The sequence below is a fragment of the Ylistrum balloti genome, unplaced genomic scaffold (assembly GCF_031769215.1).
Source record: "Ylistrum balloti isolate Yb309-2 unplaced genomic scaffold, AGI_CSIRO_Ybal_v1 Utg369972, whole genome shotgun sequence".
Classification (NCBI taxonomy): Eukaryota; Metazoa; Mollusca; class Bivalvia; order Pectinida; family Pectinidae; genus Ylistrum; species Ylistrum balloti.
In genome coordinates this window covers 1,697,495-1,722,198 of record NW_026782064.1, presented here as the reverse complement: position 1 = coordinate 1,722,198, position 24,704 = coordinate 1,697,495, and the positions used below count along the sequence as shown (strand labels likewise).

At 33.9% G+C, this 24,704-nt stretch overlaps 1 protein-coding gene across 3 annotated transcripts; it reads right to left on the bottom strand.

The window, feature by feature from the left end:
- Positions 1-339: 339 nt before the first annotated feature.
- Positions 340-23,969, bottom strand: LOC132547701 (non-POU domain-containing octamer-binding protein-like). Of its 3 annotated transcripts, XR_009554128.1 has the most exons (11): positions 23,442-23,969; positions 22,399-22,700; positions 21,186-21,478; positions 20,340-20,424; positions 19,515-19,659; positions 17,782-17,997; positions 17,037-17,174; positions 1,498-1,540; positions 1,101-1,185; positions 666-804; positions 340-466 (listed from the first exon to the last, which is right to left on the bottom strand). XR_009554128.1 is itself a non-coding variant. In XM_060211503.1 (8 exons), exons 1-8 carry the CDS (start codon positions 23,928-23,930, stop codon positions 9,326-9,328), a joined length of 1,929 nt encoding a protein of 642 aa, XP_060067486.1. In that variant the 5' UTR covers positions 23,931-23,969; the 3' UTR covers positions 3,882-9,325. The 3 variants fall into 3 exon arrangements, 2 of the variants coding, with proteins under 2 accessions (XP_060067486.1, XP_060067487.1); XM_060211503.1 differs by lacking the exons at positions 340-466; positions 666-804; positions 1,101-1,185; positions 1,498-1,540 and adding an exon at positions 3,882-9,586; XM_060211504.1 differs by lacking the exons at positions 340-466; positions 666-804; positions 1,101-1,185; positions 1,498-1,540 and adding an exon at positions 3,882-9,586 and having other exon boundaries at positions 19,515-19,641.
- Positions 23,970-24,704: the final 735 nt, after the last annotated feature.

The window sequence follows — 24,704 nt, the reverse complement described above, 5'->3', positions numbered from 1 at the left end:
TTCTAATGTCATGATGCTTGGATAAACATTAACAGATAATAGCAAATATAGGGAAGTTATGATGCAGTCTAATGATGACAACAATTCAGTTTTTTTCACAAATTTCTAGGAAAAATCCATTTACTTAAAAGGAATGTCATTTCAGTAAAGACATGACAAGGTTTAATGAACAATAATAATACTTAAACTCGTAAATGATCTACAATTTTGTCTGTTTATGTTATAATTTTTGTGTGAACTTCATGTGACATGACACTGGTAAGTGCTCCAAAGAAACTTGACATTATGAGAGATACAATTAAATTATGCTGGTGAGATACAGATCATAAGAAAACCTGATCAGTTTCAATTTATTTTATTCTATCAAATTTAATGCTAACAATCAAATTGAAGAATATCACTGTCCAGTCGAGTTCTGTAACTCCAGTCTTTCATTATTCCATCTTGTAATGGATCCACACACAATCTAAAATATAAATCAAATTCAGTAAACATAACATTTTAAATGTGTTAAAAGTTTATAAAATATTTCATTACATGCTAATTGGTAAAAGAAAGTACTATGTAATGACTGTATCTTAATGCAGGCCTACTATTTAGTTGTTAGATATGGACATTGAGGTATTGTTATGACAGAGTCATTTATCTATGGTCTTTGTTCTCACCTCTCCCATTTGGTGAACTTCATTTCTTTCTTTGCCTTGCATGTTGTATATGACAAGTCTCCACACTTGCACTCACTTGTTCACAGCAAGTCTTGTCAATATCATCAATATCCTCAAGTAAAGGGATTTGATCTGGAGACTGAAATGAAAAATAAAACAAAATTTGGAACTTTTAATTTCTTGACTGATGTGTAGAGAAAGTTAGTTCTGTTATCTTGAATGCTTTTTGGAGATATGCTCAATAATGCCATGGATAGACGACAGAACCTGTTTGTATATACTTAGTGTACAAGCAAACCTTCATGGGGCAAGCAACAATTATTTTTCCCATCTTCAGCTTAATAACTTATGGGCTGAAATTGTGAAAATCTTAACAAATTCACCCCTTTAAAATCCATTAACTATCTTTTATTTCATGCACAAGTTATTTCTTACCATCACATGAATGAAGATGTGGCATCAAGTATGGACAAGTCTCTCATCAACAACAGATGCTCTCAGGTCATCATGTAACTCATGTCTGGAAAACGTGAAAATGCATGTAAAAATTTCGTGTCAGTAGTAGAATGCAGTATTTTTTTTCACCTTATGAAGGTTCTACAATGCCAAGATAATTAACATATGAAGGTTCTGCAATACCTAGTTATTTTTTTTTTAATTTTCAATTAAAATTTCTAGGGCCTATCCATCTGCTCAATCATTGCCAGTTAAACATACATGTAAGACGATGCAGTTGTACGACCATGACTTTTTGTTTGGGATTTGCACACATTACCCTTGTCCAGTAACATATATGGAACATCATGGAAACAAACATTTAACTTGTGATTACCTTAACAACGCCAATGTGTTCCTCATCCACAGCATGCAATCATCTATGAAAAAGATAGGAAAGTCAAATGAGATATGAATGAGAATATACAATGCCAATGATAGCTTTAAAAAATGATACTGAAGAACTCAAAAAGTTATCATCCAATAAATACAAACATTTACTTAAAAAGTTTGTTTTTATCAAAATTAATTTCAGAACTGAAATATACACCATCCAAACAACAGATTGTACACATATATATATATACACACTCAAATGGAGTGAAATGTATTTACTTTTTTTTTGACATCTATTTTCACAATCGAACGAAATTTGAAAAGTATAACATAATGTCTTTTTTTCATCCTTTCACATTTCGATAATGAAAGTGAAAAATTATTTAGTATTGCATTAAAAGTAAGAGAGCCAGTCCACTTATGAAGCAACCAGCAACACTTCCCAACGGTTCATCGGTAACATACAGACGTGCGACTTTTACGGAAATTGTCACCTCCATGGTAAACCCTTTATAATACACAGGACAATCACTTCCTCTGTATGCAAACATAAATTATCACTTTTGAAATTTTGAACCATTCTTTGGTTTCAAAGGAATGTTGCTGTGATGAGAATGCTCATGACATGATAAAACCAGGCATGTGGCCATGACATGAAAAGCACTGCCAAGTTAACAACTTGTATCAGTCTAATGAAATCATTTACTGCATATCGTTCATCTATATCAACACATATTTCCTTAATTGCTTTAGATTTGATACTTTATGATTGAGTGATATGCTGCAAATACTAGATGGCATTATATAACTACACTATAGAGGACCGTGAATAAGAATGTTGGGATAACACAAACAGCTTAATTGAGAAAAGAATATCATTTACTTGTAAATCATAGTATCTTGGATATAATTCAAGTAAACTCTCAAACAGCTCTATTGAGCAAAGACTATTCATGACAAAATCCAACAGCAAACTGATCTAAGTATTTATGCTGAGGAATGCAAAGAGATAAAGAATCTCTTTTCAGCAGATATTAATGAATTTTATCTTTATAGCACTGTACATCACACTTGTTCTTGCTCTAAACATACAACAATATCCATCCAGATTCCAATGTAAAGTGGAAACCCAAAACAGGGAAGAAAAGATTCTACAATATCTTTCAGATATGCCCTGCATTTCAGATACTGAAACTGTCTTATATTCCCAATGTCAAAATCTCACACATTACTATAGTTTACGACAGTACTTCTACATGTACAATGCAAATCTCATTTGCGGCAAGAACAACATTTTGACATGAATTCATACAATACATACCTTCAATGGACTCTATTGTCAAAGGTTTAGTCTCCATAGAGTGATTACTTGTAAGATAACAATATTCTGTAGAGGTCCGGCCAATAAGTGAAGTTACAAGCAATCAGGTGGTCATTTCTCCCTCTTAAGTCATATTGTATTTCTAGATACATAGCACATATCATACATACTGGTAGGAAACAAGAATGGCCCATCACCTTGTAGGAATTGTACACCAACATGGATGAAGGGAGATAATTTATCTACTTGTACCTACTGCATTTTGAAGTTAATTTTTTTACATGCATTAAATTCAAATTTAATGAGATAAAAAAGCTTTTAATGTTTGCAATAAACATATTATTTTCTTCATTTCAAAAACTGATATACATATTTTTAAAAACCTTGCTTCTCTTATTCTAGAAAGAAATACCACATCCTGCAATATTTTCAGCTTGTTGAAGTTGTTCCAATACTTCCAAGAGGTAACTTCAATGCAGAAAAAGCCAAGGCTTCCATGAGAATTTTATTACTGCTCATTACTTTATGGGTTAAAAGTTATCAATGTTAGAAACTCTTCTGAAATGGAGGGGCAATTCTGTCTACAAGCAAGTATGGCAACATATATCAAACTACTAGTTAGTGCTATTCAATGATCTTCACATTATATTTTCTTCACAAGAATCTGATTTTATCAGGAATTCTTTCAGTAAATAGAAATTTAAACTAATGATCCCAAATTAACCTACCACTACACAATGATTTTCCCCCTGAAATCTTGCCCAATGTTGTTGCGATTCTAGCCTTTCCTTTCTTTTTTTACACAAAGTGACCCCCCCCACCCCCCGAAATATTGTTGTCGAGATTTGAGTCTCCCCCCTCCCCTAACTTTTAATAAGATAATACAATGTAAAACTGTCAGGCCAGATAAGCTATCAAATAGTCTTTTTCAATGCCCACTCTTTCCATCTTTCCATGATGAGCAAGTTCTGATTGACAATAATAAATCATGGCATACCCTTATCCCATGCCAGGTTTTCACTTCATCCCTATGACTCGATAGTCAACACACTTTAATACATGTATATATCTTAAGAACAATTTATTTGGTTAAAAAGCTTCACATTCAGAATCCCAATAGCCCATTAATCACAGATGATTCACTATTTCATTCAATATCAATAATTAACATTCGTCCATCTTTACACTTAGCTTCATCACTCAGCTAGTGAAATCGTCTATTCACCAGGAATATATCTAGTCTTATGAATTCATATACCAGTATATGCAGATTTGACACAATCAGATATCGGAAAAAAAACATCATTTTCAGCAAAAGTGAATCAACATCTGCAACCTATGATGAAGAGGAAAAAATGGTAAACGCACTTAAGAGTGCCATTATTTTGTATTTGTTTATGGTAATTTGTCACTTGACAACATTTTTATGTTCACTACTTAATATTCATGTGCATTTCCGATTCTAAATGAAATATACTAAGATATTTCCCATATGCAGTGCACTATCGTTACACAGCATCAATTCCATCAATTTAAAAGTGATTGCATGTTATTTCACAGCCAAAATTTTTGTGACAATGGTTGATCATGTGAAATTTAAAGTTCTTTTTCAGCATTTTAAAAATGAACAGTTCAGGTCTTTTTGCTGCAATTAATACAATCTGAGGGTTTAGGTTGAAAACACATAATGATATTTCAGTTTTGTTTGAAATTCTGCAGCATCCTTTCACAACCACAAGGCATAGTTTCCCCAGTCATTTCAAAGCTAGAAAACAGACATGTTTCATAGTCATTCATCAACAATTCAAATTACAGAAACTGTTAACTTCATAGGTTATATATATATACATCAGATATAAACAAGTACACCCATTTTTTTTGCTATCCTCCATGATGAAATAACATGCATCTTCTCTTGGGTCCATTATTTTGTTGCTCATTATGAGGACTCAAAGCTATAAATGCTAAGACCAAAGGTTATGAAGTCTGCCAGTATCGGGAGATCTTTCCCTCCTAACTGTTTCTTGTAAGATCATATCCCTGCAGCTAGTGAACAGTTGGATGTTTACAGAGAAGTCTTTGCTGGGTTAAATAATCTGAAATAAAACTTAAAAGGTCAACAGTTCAACACAATCACCCACAAAGGGCAAAGCAATCAACATCTCCCTATATTATGTATGACTATGAAAGTCTAACCTTCCCCTCAATATAGATTCATAGTCTAGAGAAGGGAACATAATGCACAATATCTACATTCTGATCACCTTCTGAAGATCAGCACGATGTGTTTGCAACACATTTTCTTAGCATACAACACATTATGAAATTTCTTTATAGAATACAAATGCAGTGGGTTTTTTTTCTGTTTACAGCTGAAAGCAGACTGTTTTCCCAAACCAAAAACTGCTATTTCCTTGAAATGATGAAAAAATAAAACAAATATCCCAAATTTTTAAGAAAACATTATTATACTTTCCAAGTTTTCAGACATATGCTGCTGTATATTTTAACACAGATGCGGTGGTTTTTCCTTATTAACAGCTGAAAGCAGATTGCTTCCCCAAACCCCAAAATGATGAGAAAATGAAACAACAGCGTGTGTTAAGGATTCATCACCATATATATATCCCTCATCAATCACGAAGAATTATGACAGTGATCATTTCTCAAAATTATATTGGATATCCCTGGTTATCTCATTCTTTAAAGAAGTATGCATCTAAACATAAATACTTACCATTCCTTTACTGAGGATGTATACTTACGATATATGACATGAGTGACTTCAAAATTTAGTCATCTCAAATATGTTCATTTATCAGTTGGCCTACAAAGTCACTAAAACCTTATCTTCTGTGGATCTGGGAAGGTTTGGACATCAACTTCAAGTTTTTTCCCACAAATGCACAGGAATCCAAATTATTCAGTCATCAGACCATTAATTATCTTGGTCCAAAGCATAAAATGGTCAAATGTATGATGAATTTCATGAAAACTACATCTAAAACACCTGTAAAATGGCTGCACTCCAAATATTGAAGTGACTAAAAAAAATCCATTCCGTAGATCATTCTTCTCGATATTGTACCAGTATTCAAGAAATATAAACAGCAGATGGATTATTTTCTTTCTTTGACATCAAAGTTTTTCTTGCGTCTTATACATATCCTTTAAGGTATCATACCATCCATCCCAACTTTGAATAATGAAATGTTCCATAAATGGTTTCTGAGGAGCTTCAACTTATATTATTCGATGGCATAAAGTAGCCACGCAAAACAAGGTCATCAAAACTATTGAAATGGTATCAAATGTAATTTTGTATAAAGATTAAAACATTACAAGTTGTTAATGAGGTAACATTAAACAGGTGTATAATTAATATCTATGCACCATTTGTAACTTGTGGCAATCAGCTCAGGAATATACTTGACGATGTATGAACCCAAGATCTATATTATATAAATAACTTAACTAATCCGAGAGTACAAATACAGCCTACTATCAATTTTTCGTTTTTTTTTTTAGAATTGGAATCGAAGGCATCATTTGGATGTTGTTCGTCCACGATACATATGTACATGCAACAAAAGGTTTCATAAACAGATGGAAGACGACGCCAATCAATCCATGAGACTGTGGAGGTAGAATAAAGTGTGCATCTCTATCTACCATTGTTCAGTTTGCTTCATACATCAGTGATAGGAAATTAAAATAGGTTTACACCTTCAGGCAAGTTTTGTTGCCTGTCGTTGACAATGACATTGAAAAAGAGTATTAAGACAAACGTTTAGTATCACTAAGACATCACAATGACTTTTCAGAAAGACAAATTAAATCCTTTTAAAGTTCTCTACAGTTGCTTTACTTCGGTTTGTATTCACAAAATTAGCATGTTGTTAAGGACACATTTAAACTGGGGATGCTAATTGTTTTGTCACTACATTTGATGTGGGAATCTTTAATTTTGTGCAACAGCAAGTGTAAAGGTTGTAAAAGCACTTCATTTCTGCACATAAATATTTAGATTTATATACACGACAGCTTTTTTTTGACAAGGTCCCATATTTTTTTGTTTTGTTTTATAAATAGTATTTTTGACCCAGTCTTGTAATATCTTGTGATACCTAATTTGTATCTTTTAGTTTATGTTACTGTTCTGGAACTCAATAATACAAACGATGGTGATGCCTATTTTGCATTTCGGTTATATAATCATCCATTTTAATCTATCTTCTACATTCTTATTCCTAATATTATTATTATCTGTTATCTCTAATTTTGATTGATGTGTCTGTATACTTGTTTATGCACTGTAAGGAGAGGGCTTTCATAGGCTCTGCCTGTTGCCCAATTCCTACTGTCAATACCACCATGACAATAAAATATTCTGAAAGAAAGAAAAAGTATTTTTCAGAAATTCTCTCACTCAAATTAACAGTACCGTAAGAGACATCTACAAAGTGATTGAAAAAGTGGAGATGTGAAGAACCTGCTTACCCCATACAATTTATTGGGTGAACATGTCTAGATGATAGGCATTTCCCAAAATTTCAAGATTCCCATTAATAATTATGTCAAATATTTCAAAATACTTGCAGATTTCAAATATTGTTTGTATGTATAGACTTCCGACACCTAATATGATTTTGAGGACTTTCCCCCTGGACTTTCCAATATGAAGTTCAAGAACATTTCCAAAACATTTCAGGGACAGAAATATTCCAATTTTTCAAACTGGCACAGAATTCCAAGGCATTTCCAAGAAAGTGCTGATATTTAGGACTTTTCCTTTCTGTATGAGCCATGTTAAAGTTTATAACATATAGATAGAGGTCACGGTTTCTTTCATAGTCCTACTTTCACAATAACTACATATTGACATTGTTTGCCAGTAACTGCAGGGCACAGAATACCAAAATACATGTACTTTTGTATCATTTACATACTTCAGCAGCAGACCTTTAATTAATGTAATTCAGCCACATGTAAATACTTTTTCTGATCGTATGATTATGATTCCATCAGCAATTCTAGTTACCAGACTAAAATTCATTCTGGAAAGTGGAAGAATACAAAATTGAATGTCCCTTTCTACTGCACACAAGCTACAGTTGTTCAGACAGATTCAACACCTTCCGTTTGACTGCCGTACTTGATGTGAATTGAGATTTTTACTCGCAGATATAAGCAAGGTGGAAAATTTCTTTAATGATATTAAAGATGTATATATTACCTTGTTTTGTATCTTAATTCATAAAAGTATCAAATTCAGAGCTTCAAGCCATTATGGAAAAACCTACAAAAGTTTAAAGAAACCCCTTAAAAACTGAGAGCTCCCCAGGACAAAATTAATGACTGTTAATGAAAAAACATAAAAAAAACACCTTATACCACAAAATACCATTTTAGCAAAATACAACCCAGTGTCACAATAATTATCCTGCAAAATTTCAAAGATCAGCAGAAAACATGAGAGTGAGAGAGATATGGACAAAGTTGATAAGATGAACAAAACAAAGCTATCAAATGGAACGTCTTTAGCAAAAACTAAATTCTTTTCATGTCGTAGTTATACAACGATGGCAGAAAAATAGATACAAAAATATACTATGCCAAAGAATATGAAAATGCTGAATTGAGTTGAAAAGCCATCATGAAAACAAAACTTTTTATTAAGTATACCAGGACTCTGCTTAAAATCTGAGACAGTAGATATCTAGGCTAAAACAGCTGATGACTGATGGACAGACGGACGCTACACCATAACATGCCCTGTCCAAATTTTTGACTGGGTCAGTCTGATAATCTCCAGTCGGCCATTATAATATAATATACAGCAGTAAGTTTATAGGTACAATATTTTATTTCTTTTGACATTTTTTTTTTTACATTACCAATGGATACATCTTCAAATAGTAAAATAATGGTTGTTTGGGTATGACAATCTAGAATTATGGATTACGTCTTTCTAATGAATTGACATGAATAGGACATCAGGAGAGACCATTATCATAATGAATGCTATTTCTTTTCAATGTTGTAACAACATGATTATGGATCCTTGTCCAATAAGTATAAAATGAAACATAGAGTTAAAATGATGAAGGACACAACACAAAATAAAGATGGATATATTACAATGAATGATATCAAATGATGAATTCAATTCAATCGACATACACAGAGACAATATCTTACGATATCTAAAGTGATAATTCAATGTTCATGTCACTTCCACACATATCTGTATTATCTTTGACTGCAATCAATGCATAAAAAAGAAACAACTGGCTGTAATTTTTTCCAGTCTTTCTCTTCCACTTTTCAAAGTTTTTTTCAATGTACTCTTCCAACACATAATGTCAAGCTATTTAACTGCTACTGACACTGGCTGATCATGATTGCTGTTTTATAAGAAGTTTAAACTTCTTTATTGACATGTCTATATTTTCTCTAAAGCAATTTATATCCCTCAGCAAGCCTGCAGAGTCTATTAATTCAAGAACTAATACCGGCGCATTCTCTTCATATCTCCATAGTCGTCACGGGGTCCTCCAGCCTCTTGGCGCCTGCGTTCATTCATACCACCACGTCCACCTCCCATATTTCCACTCATACCCCCACCTCCGTACATGTTGCCACCCCCCTGCATACCACCACCTCCATTTCCTCCAGACATACCCCCGCCCTGGCCTCCCATACCCCCACGGCCCCCAAAGTTTCCATTTCCGTAGTTACCACCTTGTTGATCAAATCTTGATTGGCGCTGTTGTTGAGTTTTTTATGGTAATTATATCAGGGTTAACATTCAGAAATGAATGCATAGGTCCATCACAATTCAGGCCGGTATAATATTCATGGTCAAAGGTAAAGTTGACCAATTTTAAATCAATTTTTGGATTGATTTACAAATGGTTGTAGAGGACATCATTTTCACAGGATAAATCCATCACGGGCACAAGAAAAAAAAGGAAGAAGAAATAGTTCATTAGAAAACATGAAATATTGGTTTTCAACTAAGAATCTTACCTCTACAAAAGGCTCAAAAGAGCAGAGGGAGATGCTCCAGGTTGGTAAATGATGACTTGTCTGATGGCTTTCAAATCAAAAGTAGGGTTAAAATCATAGCAATTATATAACATATTGATATTAAAATTACCTTGTGTCTCAAAATAACCATGCAATGAAAATAACCATATATTCCATATATATTTATGTACAGAATGTGTACACCAATAATGAGTATAACAGCACACATGTATAAGTATAACCCATCAATTACTTATAGACGGACACAAAATCAGTACAAGTCAATACTAGTAAAACAGTGATTTATCAACGTCTTTAGACTGTTTTATGTGTCAAACAACATATCTTTTACCCCGTTTCCTCAAATGACCATTACAAATATCCCCCCTCCCACCTCCAATATCAAATTTTACACATTCTACTGTTTCTTCCCATATTTTGCCTCAATCGGCAATACATCAGATTTAATTCAAAACTGATTCTATTATTTCCAGCAGAAAATAACAGAACAGTATTGATTCCCCAACACTACGGATCTTAACCAAGTCTACAGTTTGAAAATACAAATCACTATTTTTACACATTTTAACTAAATTTAATTTAATTAGTTCTAGATGTATCCTTAATGTACCTTCCAGAGAGTATTCCATACTTTGATAGGTTTTCAAAATAAAGTACAAATTATCCATTATTTTCATTCAAGTAAAGACAATATCAATAATATTGTCAACAAAATCCAGTCACCTGAAATATGACATCATACTGCAGGCATCAGCATTTCTTTTTAATTTCCATTCAAGTATTTCATGAAAACAGCAGTATTTACTCTTACAATTCTTTGCTGTTGATGTACGCAAGCATTGACCTCTATTCTTAATATATTTCTTTCTTACATTAAAGGCATCAGGAGTCAAGCACACATGTCAATATGGCTTCTCCTTCACACAACTTGCAAGCTTTCCTTCCAGTATTGAATACCAACATTTGTTAACAATGACCAGTTCATAGATTTTTTGCAACAGGCAAAAGCAAAGTACAATTAAATTCTGAATAAAACAGATACATTATCAGATATGTCAAAACTATAAAACTTCCTCAATCATGGGACTAGTGCACCTCCCCATCTAGAGTTTCTCCTCATTTACATCCTAGGTTGAACATTTAGGCTCTTAGAATCACTGACAAGCCCTAGAACATAAAACAGCTGTATGATGGTGTCTAACTCATTGTTTAGCTCTATTGTATCTTATCCAAATTTGGGTTAAATGGTGCTATTCACTTGTATGTCTTCAGCACAATCTTCAAAGGGTAATGATTTTCTTCTCTATATTTTTCACAGACAACAGAATGTTTACATGCATACCAGTTTCAAATTCATCATTTGCAATTGTAAGTTCTGCTTGGAAGATTTCCAAGCATACTTTTATATCTCATTTCTAGTACTGGGAATCTCTCCAAACATTCAGCACACACGGGTAAATGCTTACCTCAGCCAAAAACAAAATTGTATTGCTCTATATCATATTATGCTTGCACATGGTATCTCAATCTAAAGACAAATAATCTAATCTATGATTCCATGGACTTTTTCTCAAGCAGCATCTTTAAAATTCTAGAATTCTTATATCAACACTATTATACTTGTTTTCTGTAAAAATTATCACCAAGCAAGCATTATCTAAATGACAAGACTTCCCTTTTTCCACTTATCGATTTTCCAATCAACAAACCACATCCTCATGTTTACACAAACATGACCACAAATGTAAACATAACTGTATGTGCCACTTTCATGAATATCTCATAGTGAATGCAGTTGCTACAATGAAATAGTTCATGTGCCAAAACAATGTGAATTACCATTGTTTGTCAAGAGGTGACCAATGCCATTATGCCCACCCAGGTTACTAAAAATAACAACTACTGAAAGACACTAGGAAATGACAACAAAATCCAAGTGTGATATATTGACTTTACAACCTATACAGTTTTTGATACCAAAACTGATAGAAACATTCTGATTTTTTTACAGTCATTTTATGAAGTTTTCAAGTTCTTGGAGACTTCATTCAATTAAGAGAGCCTTCCTGTTGAATCAATAACGGTGTCCTTGACCTTGTTTAATTATAAATATTCCTGTAGAGAGTACGCTTCAAAATATCTCAGATAAACATCACCGACAAGTATATGGAAGGTGAAAATTATTCACAATGTCTACTCCGGAGGTAAACATTGATCATGACCTAATTCCAAGTGTAGTAACAGTAAAAAGTGGTATGTCTGTTCAAAATGTAGGATATTTCCAGAAATACTACCATTACTTTTCCCCATACTAAACTTTGTTATCTCAACAAAGTTTCAGCACCTGCAGTATAAATGGCACATAAATTCAATAATTAACACTACTGTAAAGAAGTAAATCCTCTGAATACAGGTAGTCAAAAATTCTTTCTTCTCGAAAATCCAGACTACACATAGTGAAGGATATACAGTATGTTTTTTCCATTTGTTCAAACAGTCTTTCTGCATCAATTCTTGTACACAATTTATAGAGTAGTAATGGAGACAATCTGACATGTGTTAGGTGTTCAGCATGTTCAATCTATACAATATTATCATTCCAGTAAATGCAAATGAAGGTGCAGAACTGGACAGGTTATTTATACAGACACAAGATAATCAAATACCATTACTAAGGAGAGGACTTGCATGAGTTTTGTCAGCTGTCCAATCCCCTTGTCACATGACAATAGAATTCCATGAAATTCAGATCAAAATCATTACTGAATAATATGATGCTTTAAAATTTTAAGTAGCAGCCAAAGACATCCATCATCAAATACCTACCCAACAGCTTTAAAACCACACAGCTTTAACATTAAAACATTGTAGCACCTTTCCATCAACTACAAGTTTAACAGTGGTTTCATATTTTTTAATTCATCCTGAAAGAAAACTAAAACACGAAAAGTAATGTCAATGTACACATATGTATGTACAATGTACAAGGTTATTGGTTCACATCTCATGCAAGCAGATATCTCTGCTGCTTCGTCATCAAGGACAATCAAAGATACAATGTTAATTGTGTCCCTTGCATCAGGAGTACATGTAATTACCATATTTTATCAAAACTTTTTTTGTCCCTTGCATCAGTAGTTTAAATATTTTATCAAACTTTCTGTTTTCCCCAACATGCAAATAAGGATGGTATAATATTGTGTATGTGCAACATATCATATTGCACTAGTATGGACTAGGGTACTTTGTCCACAACAGTCATATTTCCTTTAACAGCAGTCCAACATTGATATACATAATTAACCTCAAATTATTATTAAAAATGAAACAAATGCTTCTCTCTTTCCATGTAAATATAGAATATGACATTTGTACAACTTAGACCTAATATTTCTTTCAAGACACGAGTTTTGTCAAAATTCTAAACAAATTGATACTCGACATTCATGCATTATATTCAAATCCATGATGTATAAAACTAGCACAAAGCATAGGAGACCATTTAAACCTGTAATCTATAAGCAGCTTTCACAAAACATGTTCAATAGAAATGTGCCATGATGACATTGTGAAAAAGGTCATATGGAACCATTTGCTGATGATTGGTATATGAAATATTTCGCAGACTAGATGACATTACTGGTTTTTGATGGTGTTTGTAGCAGTTTATTTATTTGAAATTATTAGAACCATCAAAGGATCTCACACTTTTACCTTTTCAAGATGTGGTTAATTTTCAAATGGACTTGTTATTCCTGTTTATTTTCCACACTTAACAAACTCAAAAGTTGACAGAAATCAGCCTTTTTTGGCAAGAGTCAGATTTTGCAAAACTACTTATTATCAAAATTGTAATACAGTATATAATTTAATCAAGAAATCTGAACTGAAGATAAAGAAATGACCCAGATAAATGACGATGATTGTTTCCTACATATCTACCTCACAGGCAAACCCATTTTACCTCAATGTTTGTCAGATTAAAACATATATAAATCAAATATTTATTAACAATCACCAGAACTGGCTTCTGATGAGAACCCAACAACACCATATAAAGTAATAATGACATCACTGTCATTAACGTCATAATATATTTATTGAGGAGACTGTACAAGATCCATCATTCATCACTGTTTGTAATTCTAAACCATATTCATCATCTAGAAAAAATACATGTTATGTGATCGATATTTTTTTTCAATTATCAAAATAATTTTACTTCTGTTTTTCCTTCTTTTTTTTTTTATACAGGAACAATTTCAAAATATAAATGTTATCCATTATTTGTAAAAAAAGCATGTTTCATCATCTGTCATCTATATATATATACACACACATATGAACATATGTGAAAAACATAATACAGACATCCAAGATATGGAGCAAGCTGGCACAATAATATTCGAAGAACAGCAAAGGTTCAGCTTGCTTGTTTCAGGCACTTCTCACACATTTTGATACCCATTTCAGGTATATCTTCTTAACATCATTATCCATCCCCATCCCATTTCCATATTAGATTTAACTATTGCTCATGATTTTCCTTATTTTCAAAACAATGCACCTAGATATTACTTTTTCAAGGGTTAAATCATCACACTTCATAGATATCTGTGATACAATGGTGATGTGTCATTATGTATGTAACTATGAAAGAGAAAAAGGCATCCATCATTCAGGGCTATAAGAATGCTGTTGATTTTAGGACTGGGTTGTAATCATGAGGTTTCATCAATGGTAGCTTCAATTGATTTGAATCTCCTTTTTTTTCTTTTCATAATGGCAGTGCATTAAGTGTCATAAACAAGATAAATGCATTCTTATAGTTAGCATCTTGATAATTGTACACAAGTGATGACATGGGATGGACTCCGCTGCCAATGAAATATCTATGAATGCCAAGTACAACTCTTCTGCCAGAATTTCAACACCTCTAATGCATTAATGTAACAAACTATGATATATAAAGCACTTACTTAGAGAAAGTTGAATCCTTTCCTGAAGTTTTAAAAATAACATTTAACAAGACAGGTTTTCTTATCACATTTTTTTATAGACTGTCTTCTTTTGCCTATTTCCAACCAACCTGATCAATTTAAACAGCACAGAGTGATAACATACCAACTTGCTTTCAGTTTTCTTCCTTCAACATCCCACAAAGCAAACGTGAATCATCACATTGTAGACCAGTGATAAAGACATAAAAGGAAATAGACAGGCCAATACAGATTCCATCAGTGTAACAAGGGCTAAGCTTACAGGTAGATTTGCTTCACCTACTGTGCTTCCTCCATGTACTACTGCTTAACAGTTGTAAAACTGTCATAAGCCCAAAGGTAACTTGCACACTTACCCAATGTTGAACAAGTTGGAAGATACAACACCCTTTATTTGACACAGTGTTTTACAACAATCTCACTTTAGCTCTGTACAGCTATTCTTACGCATTAGTATCAAAATTTCATAATCTTATTAGCATCTCAAACACCTAACATCATCTATGAGGATCATAATAACATCAAAAGGAAGAATGCAAAACAATGAAAATGCAGGAACTGTTTGGACTATTCCCAACTTAACAAGAGTTAAACACTTCAAAGATAGTATGCAAACCCTGTAAAAAACATTCCTTCAGAAAAAATTCTGGAAACCTCTATCAGCTTTAGTAAAAAATGTTGTTATATGATTAATGATTACAGTTCATCTATTCCTTAGTGGCTTCTACTGAACACTGTATTTAAGGAACCACTCCAAAATAATGATACAATCATTGAATACACATTTTTAATTTTATGTTTCAACTCCACAAATCAACTTTGAGATAGGAAAGTATACAAAAGTAATATGTGCATCTTAGTATTGAAATATCAAATATAATGATCCATAGCTCCATACATAATCAATATTTCAGGAATTAATGCCATGTTTTTTTCCGAAAAAAAGAAAAATGCCCTTAACCAAGCCACCACTTGCAAATCCTCTGCCTGGATCATCATTACAAAGTGATGGGATTCATAACCAAGTCCTTCTACACTTATTTCAATTTCCGATTTCCTTTGTTTAGCATACCACTAATTCACCAGACCTTGTAAGAACCAGTACCACTATCGTGAAAGTGATATAGGAAAATTTTGTTTTAAGACAATATACCTTAGAAGCATCCTTCAAATGGGACTGTAATACCTCTCAGAGAAAATGTCAAAGCCTCAACATCAAGTCTATATTCAGTTTTACTAATAACAAGTAAAAGTGCAGCACATCTTTAGTAACAATACATTAAAATTTGTTTACATAGTAGAGCCCAACACCAATTCAAATAAGCATTAATTCCATCCAAAAAAGGAACTTTTAGCCAACTTTGCAGGGAATATCAAATATAGGTAGACCCCAGCACTGCAACTCATATATAGTAGTCTATGAGGCACATTGTTTAAATAAAACATCCCAATGGTCTACATACAAATAATGTATGAACTGATGGATGAGTTCAAAAAGAGGGATCACAGACTGCAGACTTCTGACAGTTCAATCTGTCAAACTGGAGAGAGTATCACAAATTTAGAACCTGAATATATGATTCCACATACATGTTAATTTTCACATACAACTTATCATCAGGAGTTGAGAAAAAACATTTTTCTCTGCAGATTTTTTGTAAACAGTGATGAAACATGCTTTTTTTCCTTCTCTTTCAAAGTGTCTAACAGTAATGAAGTACAGGTCTCTTTGTAACAGTTTTTATTTCTATAGTTTATGATGCAAGGGACACAACAACCAAATAAAGCTGAATACTCAGTGGAAATACATAATATAATATTGGTGAAGATTGCACCCTGCTGCTTAAGAACAGCCATTCGGGACACACATTCACAATATTCATTGTGTTTGTTTTACTAAAATACTTTCATAGTTTGTTTCCTTCACACAAAACCTTTACATAATTGTAAATCATACTTGTAGGACAAAGGTCCATGAATTCAACCTGCTTCATATAATAAACATCCCAAATAATTTAATAACCTTGGCGATATATCAAATGAATTGATTTCAGTGCTTCCATCTGAAGAAAGACACAACAACTGGTGTGATGAAAAGTAAGTGTGTATGTTTTTCAATCTAAGATAACAAAGAACCAGTATAAACAAATTTTCAGTGATACATACCATTCCCTGGCCTTGACCTCCCATTCCTTGGCTTTGACCTTGCATTGACCCCTGGCTGCCACCCATACCTCCACTGCCCATGTTCCCACCAGATCCTCCTCCAAAGCCACTTCCCATTGATCCCTCATTCTGTTGTCTCTGCATAAGATATCATTCACCACAATTCAAAATATTTTGCATTTTGTTATTGAAAGGAAAATATTTCTGCTGTAAAAAGAGCAGATTGTGATAACAAATAAAGTGAAATAAATATTCAGAGAATAATCTAAGATATATTACCAACAAAACTTGGAATATGTATACTGAAAAATTGATCTTGGTTCATCAATTTTCAGCAGGTATTCAAATTAAAATTCAATATAGTAAGATCACTAAAAATGTATCTGTATATTAAGTTTGATGACTCAGGGACTCAGTAGTATCATAGAAAGTATAAATGAAAACTCCTATCTCATGTACTCAAATTCTAAATCTAGCAATTGTAGCTACACAAATCACTAGTTATATCAAAGACATTGTGAGAAAGCCAAAACTCAATCAGACGATTCTAATATGCAAAATTATGTCAACCCAGAGGTACCAAACTTTCTTCTTATTTTACTATGATATGACTTGTGAGTAAGGTATACCATGGCAGGTTATTTTAAATGTGGCTATGGTGAGTGCTGCATTTCAACTTTTGCACCAATTTCCCCGAGAGATATCCTATGGCACATATGTATACTATGCAGTTAGCAACACTTACATTTTCAATGCCCATGGCAGCAGGAGGGGCTGGAGGTGGTGGTACAGGTGGAGGCCCTCCAGAACGACCCCGCTGTCCTTCACCACGCATGCCTTCTCCTCGCATCCCATCGCCGCGCATTCCTTCACCTCGCATTCCTTCACCACGCATGCCTTCTCCACGCATCCCATCGCCACGCATTCCGTCTCCACGCATTCCATCGCCTCTCATTCCCGGCTGTAACAAATCAGTTACATCTTAGCTAACAACAGTGGCAGGAGGTTTGTGCTCCAATTAGAATTCTGCTGATGTAGTATTGTAAAAATGTAACAACAAAAATATTTGTGTCAAATCATTTCTGGATGTTGATGAAAGCGAACATAATGTATGTTACTTAATTAGCTGAAAGAATACACAATACTTTATCACAAATCTTGAAGTTAAAATGGACATATACACTATGTCCATAGTCTAGAATAAAGATTTGATAGCTATATTAAAGCAAAATCAGGAACCAAGTTGAAAGTTTACCTCATTATTTAGCTCCACTGAATCCAACCCTAAATTTGTATTTCAGTGCTATTCACATGCATATCTTTTATACAACATCGTTTATAACATGTCACAATCATTCTTAGAAAACACTATCAATTAACAGTCAAGTACTCCTGATTCAATATTTGCGAAATTATTCAATAAAGCTACCTATTTCATGCAATAAAATGGTCTTGCCATGTCAATACTCCCATCAAAAGTAAAGCCAGGTGTTACATTATGTATTCGAAGTTAATGTGCAACAATCAACCGACAAAATAATGATGTAGTAATGCTGATTCAGTTTGATTGTATTCCTTAATTCTGCCTCAACTATTTACCACACATATCCAGTATGGAGTACAGGACATTCAATGTGTATTTTCAAACCACTAATGGTTTATTACACAGCTACATAACAGCACCCAGGCCATCTGCTATTTATCAATTATATACATACACACATAGGAGCTGACAGAGCTTCACTTTTGGACCAAAATTTCCTCAAAATTTTACATGGTTCACATAGACCGTCATTACTAACTTCCAGAAGTTTTTACTAGATTTCACAGGACCTAACTTGCAGCTTATTTACTTGAATTACAACACTTACTTGAGGTAATCATAAACATTGCTTACTTTTGTAGACAATGCACCTGCATCATTCCACAGGAATATCAGTGTGAAAATTTTTGATGTTCTCCTTTTCACAAGTAAATTCAGAGAATCAAATTCATGAACTGTGTTGAAAGTATAGTTTATCACGTCAACTTCTACATACAAATGAAGGCCAATATTTATTTTGAGTCTTGTCTAAGTGTTGAATATAGTGATCTGTATTTTGAAATAAACAAATAGATGTGATTCTGCTCCCTATATATTTCTATTCTGTAACAACTGGCACAATATGAAACTCAATGGATTCAAGAGAACCCATTTATTATGATTGTTGATTCAGTGTCTCTACAAATCTGTGAAAGTATTATTGTGTATATGACATAACTGCTTACCATACTTATCATACAGTTAGATGACCTACACATTACTTCTTATTCAAGGTTTGGGCTTATTGCAAGACAATGAAACAGCAATGGATCAGAATTTGATTGGACAGGTTTATTTTTAAAATATATACAGATGGGTTTACTACCAGTTATTGTCAATTAACAAACATGTAACATCAATTCTACATAATGATCTGTTAACAAGTTCAGTGTTACCTGTTCCATCTGACCGCTTCTGTCCATTGGTCCTCTTCCTCCTCTCATACCACTTCCTTCTCCCCTCATTATCATCTCTCTGCGTCTCTCTTCTTCTTCTCTTACCATCCTATTATCATCTTGTCGACTGAAATAATTGGCATTTCTTTAACACCAATTATAAGATATCAAAACCAACAAATCAGATATTGCAAATGATCCATGCTTATAGAAGAGATGGAACCTGGCCATCAGAATTATGTTATCTATATTTCAACCATTGCTAGCATCTATTAATTCAGCAATAGGAACCTTAAAGAGTACCAGTATATCTGATACAAATGAACTTGAGTGAAACAACAATTTCATACCAGATTAACCATTTAATTTAACACAAAAATGTAATTCAACATAGAAGATACAAACATAATGCCAAACAAAGATTGTTTTAGAAGTGGTAAAATGATATCGGGGAACTATGATGTAGAGAGGCCTACAAGTAATTACAATGTGTTTTATTCATATTTTCATATCAGTTATTGGTGAATTGATAATGTTATAAAAGCAATACACACCAAATCCTGTCAGTTGTAAAGAGGGGGAAAGTTTATCAATAATGGATACTTTGTTTGCTAGATGAAGCAAGATATTTTCAAATGTAATTAGAAATATTAACATAGAATGAAAAAGAGAGTATGTCATCCTATCTGACAGCATCATATTTGAGGGAAGACAAACAAAACTTTCTCTCTTATTGCTGAAACTTAATTAGATTTTTTTCAATTCTGTTATAAACATGTACCCTACACGAAATATGGTTCTACCACTAATATCCTTGAAACCTACCGCATGTCCATTTCTTGTCTACGCCTCATCTGTTCTTGTCTCATTTCCTCAATTCTTTGAAGTTCTTCCTGTTGTCTTAACAGATCTGCAATGACACCAAAAAATGGTTAATGTAGGTGTTCAAATGAAATTTCCAGAAGAGTATTTAAGACAAAAGAATAATGAATATATATCCCTTGATTTATATCATTAACACAACTCAACACCTTTTAACATTTTGCAGTGCTTCATACCTGGATGTATTCCTATAAATATATAACAATTAAAACAAAAAGTACAAGTACAGGTATAATTTCATGTTCAATTTTCAATTCCATACATGTGATAGTCCTTATATGAACAAGTGATGCTACAAATCAAATATGATTTTAATTCAACATATGCTGAAGGAAAAACATTTAAGCTATTTTTTCTCTTTTGTAGCTTAACTTAATACTTCAATATGGAATTAACACTCAAGTTTTTTTTCATCTTTTCAGGTAATTTTTTTCACTTGTATGTTTAAGTGCATTTATTTACAGTGGATATCCAGTTTACCTCTGTATCTATAGTGTTATAGTGATGTATAGTTCTATACAAATAGCATGCTTGCAAGATTATACATAGGGATGTGTTTGTGTATGGAAGTGGAATGTTATGGGTTGTGGTACAGTAAGTTAAGTTTATAAATATCTGGCAAAAATTCTGGTTTTGCCAGCACTACAGGATATAAATGATGATTATGCATCACTGCATTACTCAAATGCAAATGTCCTAGGGAATACAATATTACAGACCAACTATCTCATATTTTCACCATTAATAAAATGAGTCTTGTATTTCTTGAATCAAAAATGCTATACACACCTGCTCTGATTTGTTCAGCTTGGAACTCGTACATGGCACCCTCCATCTCTGCTTCCAGTTTGATTCGTGCATCTTCCATTTCTTGCTTTACTCTCTCATGTTGCTGTTTCTCCAGCTCATCTAATTCCTTCCATCGCTGTGCAAATCTGTATTCAAAAGAACCTGGTGGAGCAAATCTAGGCTCCTTTTCTCTGTCTTTTCTGCAATGTTCATTTCTAGGCAAGAATTTCTCTGGCAGACCATCTTCTTCATCCTTTTGCTCCAAGGGCTCCACAAAAACTGGTCTTGGGTAACTACAAACCAGAACAAAATCAGAGGTATTGAAGTTACCCGAGTTAAATTATCAAGCACCAATTTTGGAAATACAAGCAGGAATACCTTATATAGTAACCATCAGTCAAGAATGTTCACAGCATAATATTCAGATCATATCATTAATTTCAACCTGTGACAAACTTATTTATCAAAGTTGTTACACTTCCATTTGGAGAGGGAGTATGTAACCCTGGTAAAATACTAGCCGCAATATACCACTCGGCTAGAGAGAACTTCTCTTTAGCTCGATTGGTTGAGGATGATCATCACTGTCGATTCCTAGTAGAGGCATTGAGATGGAAAAATGACTTCTGTTACATTGGCGCCCATGGAGGGACCCGGGAATAGTACTTAGCCATGCCCCACCGGCGTAGCTGTAACCCCTGGAAACTTGAGTACCACCAGCATTACTTTCACAAGTACCGCTGTGAACCCTGGAAACTCGAGGACTAGTTATTTTCTGGAGAGGGAGTATGTAACCCTGGTAAAATACTAGCCGCAATATACCACTCGGCAGAGAGAACTTCTCTTTAGCTCGATTGGTTGAGCGTGATACGCCTCCCGGGTTCATTCTTAGAGGCATTGAGATGGAAAAATGACTTCTGTTACAGATGCATGAAGATTGAGGAAGAAGAGCAAAACAAAGACATATCAATCCCACAAGCTTGGGGTAAATTGTGGGATGTTCATTGGTATGTCAACCAGTTTTGCCTGATCTTGTGTGGGCTTCACCTAGGGGCAAAACTGGTCAACATACCAATGAAGAGCCCACAACTTACCCCAAGCTTGTTGTGATTGATATCTGCATTTGTTAACACATAATATATGTAAAAAGGGAACCAATCAATCCTTGCAACTATGGCAAGAGATGATATAAAACATAAAATCAAATTCTTACGCTGACATGAGGAAAACTCCTTCATTGATTCTCTTCATGGCTTGACTGGCACCTGGTTTTCTAGCGAACTCTATTATTCCTTCTCCTGATGACCTTCCTCTATCATCCACACAAACAATGGCTCTTTCAATGTCACCAAACTGTGAGAAGGACTGGTGCAAAAGCTCATTGGATACAAATGGAGATAGGTTCTTAACTCGGATTGCAGCTCCATGATTTGCAAATCGAACTCTGAGACTACGTCCTTTCCTCTGTGTTCCATCTAGGGCTGCCTTTGCTGCTTCTGCATTGTGTCTATAGTCCTAATAACAGAGCAATTTTTTTTAGAATCTGATTTCAAATATACATATTCCTGCTGGCTTTCTTCCACAATTAGAATATAACTAGGCTATCAAAAAGGCAGGTTTGCCTCCACTAAAAAAAGTGTGATCTTCTCAAAATAGTTTTAAGCCATTGGATCTTTCCATTGGCATGAGAAAAGTTAATCTTTTACCTATCACCAGTTTATTCAGCTAGATCAAATATCAGCATCAAGGCTTTTTACCCAATAATAATTTAAATAACAAGAGTATCAGTAGATCTGATTAATGCACCCCAAAAAACAAGTGTATTGGAAGAATAGAGAATTTGGAGCATGAAACAGTGTCTTAACATGTAACATACATGTATTTATGTCAAAGATTTACTTCTAATTTCAGTTACAACATTCTTCAAGAAGTCTTTTACTTTATGCAAAGCTAGAAGCACTATTCTGGACCCTGACTTTGCTACACTGCACATTCAGCTAGCATGAGCAATGAAAAAACTTTCATTGGCCAAGTTTAAATTTAAGCACAATCAATACATAAAATTTCTTAACCAGATAAATATATATACATAGTTAAGTACAAGATAATTAATTACAGACATCATCCCGATCAATCTAAAATGAATGCTAACTACAATGAGAATTTTATATTTGAAGCAAAAGGAATGATAAGCAAATTTTCTTCGACCTGTCCAATACTTTACATCCTTAACTCAAAGATAAACAAGATTCGTACCATCCGGATGAATCCAAACCCCTTTGCTCCATTAACAAAGAGTTCTGATATTTCGCCAAATTTTGTGAACATTCCCTTGAACTCTTCTTCAGTTACATCTGGCGTCAAATTTCCAACAAAGAGACGGCATCTTCCCGTGAATTTTAAATCTTCTTTTGGTCCAGACGGATCATCGTTGGAATCTACCTCCGGCTGATTTTTGTGTCCTGCATGAGAATGGCGTTCTCCGCCTCCTCCGCCCTGGGAATAGTTACGATTATTGTTAAATCGTCCGCGACCTCCTCCGCCGCCACCGCCACGCCGTGGTCCTCCATGGCCACCTCGATCACCGCCACCACCACCGACACCTCCACCACGATTTCTGTTCTGTTGGTCATGATGTTTATTCCCATCCTGTTGTGGTTTAGGTTTTACCGGTGTTGGAGTTTTGTTCTCAGTTGGCTCTTTCTTTGCAGGTGTAACGGGCTTCGTTGCTGTCTTTTCCGACATATTGATAGTGTACGAGTTGTTTTCCCAGCGTCGTCTTTGTTCCACTTTCCAAAATGGCTGCGTGCTTATGTTAATTAGTCACGTGATCAACAAAATAACAACCAGAATAATGGATAAATTCCGGAACCCTATATACTACGTAGGTCAGTATGATATTAACGTTAAGATAGACTTAGACTTTATGCTGCAACGCATTTACAACTAGTGATGATAGTTCGAATGCAAAATATAAAAACAAATATCATTCCCCTATAATCAGTTTGATTACCTTTGTTGTTGGCAGAATTGAATTATGGTTGGGCAACAAAGTTTAATTAGGATTTATCCAAAGACAGATGATAAATATAAAAATAAACCAATTCCAATATATCGACTTTTATACCGAAACAGACTTTATTACATAAGTGCACGATCAGCTTTAACCCTGTCACCCTTCTTTTGGCCCCATTGAGAAAAAAATGGCTAGCCCTGATCCGTATCAAATATTAGAATCTCCACACAATGAACAGATTAAATTTCATGTATTTAAACACGTGACAAAGATATTTTTCATTTCAACAGACTTAATTTCCGACTTTTGAAACGGCTGAAGCAAGAAAATTATTTTTAAAATGAAAATTAAATTTCATTTTTCAGTTCATTTCTGTAAATATCAGACACGGTCGCCTTCAAGTCAGAGGCAATATCTGAAAACGAGGTTGAGGTACAGTCAAAGGGCTTCATGAATGGCTCGCGCGCTATTTAGGCTTGATTCACCATTTATACATCTGAAAC

Excerpts from the sequence above, each read along its gene's own strand:
- LOC132547701 (XM_060211503.1), bottom strand. The coding sequence starts at position 23,930 with ATGTCGGAAAAGACAGCAACGAAGCCCGTTACACCTGCAAAGAAAGAG. Across the intron at positions 22,701-23,441 it reads GGTTTGGATTCATCCGGATG|GACTATAGACACAATGCAGA; the intron begins GTACGAATCTTG and ends CTCTGTTATTAG. Across the intron at positions 20,425-21,185 it reads AGCTGAACAAATCAGAGCAG|ATCTGTTAAGACAACAGGAA; the intron begins GTGTGTATAGCA and ends GTGTCATTGCAG.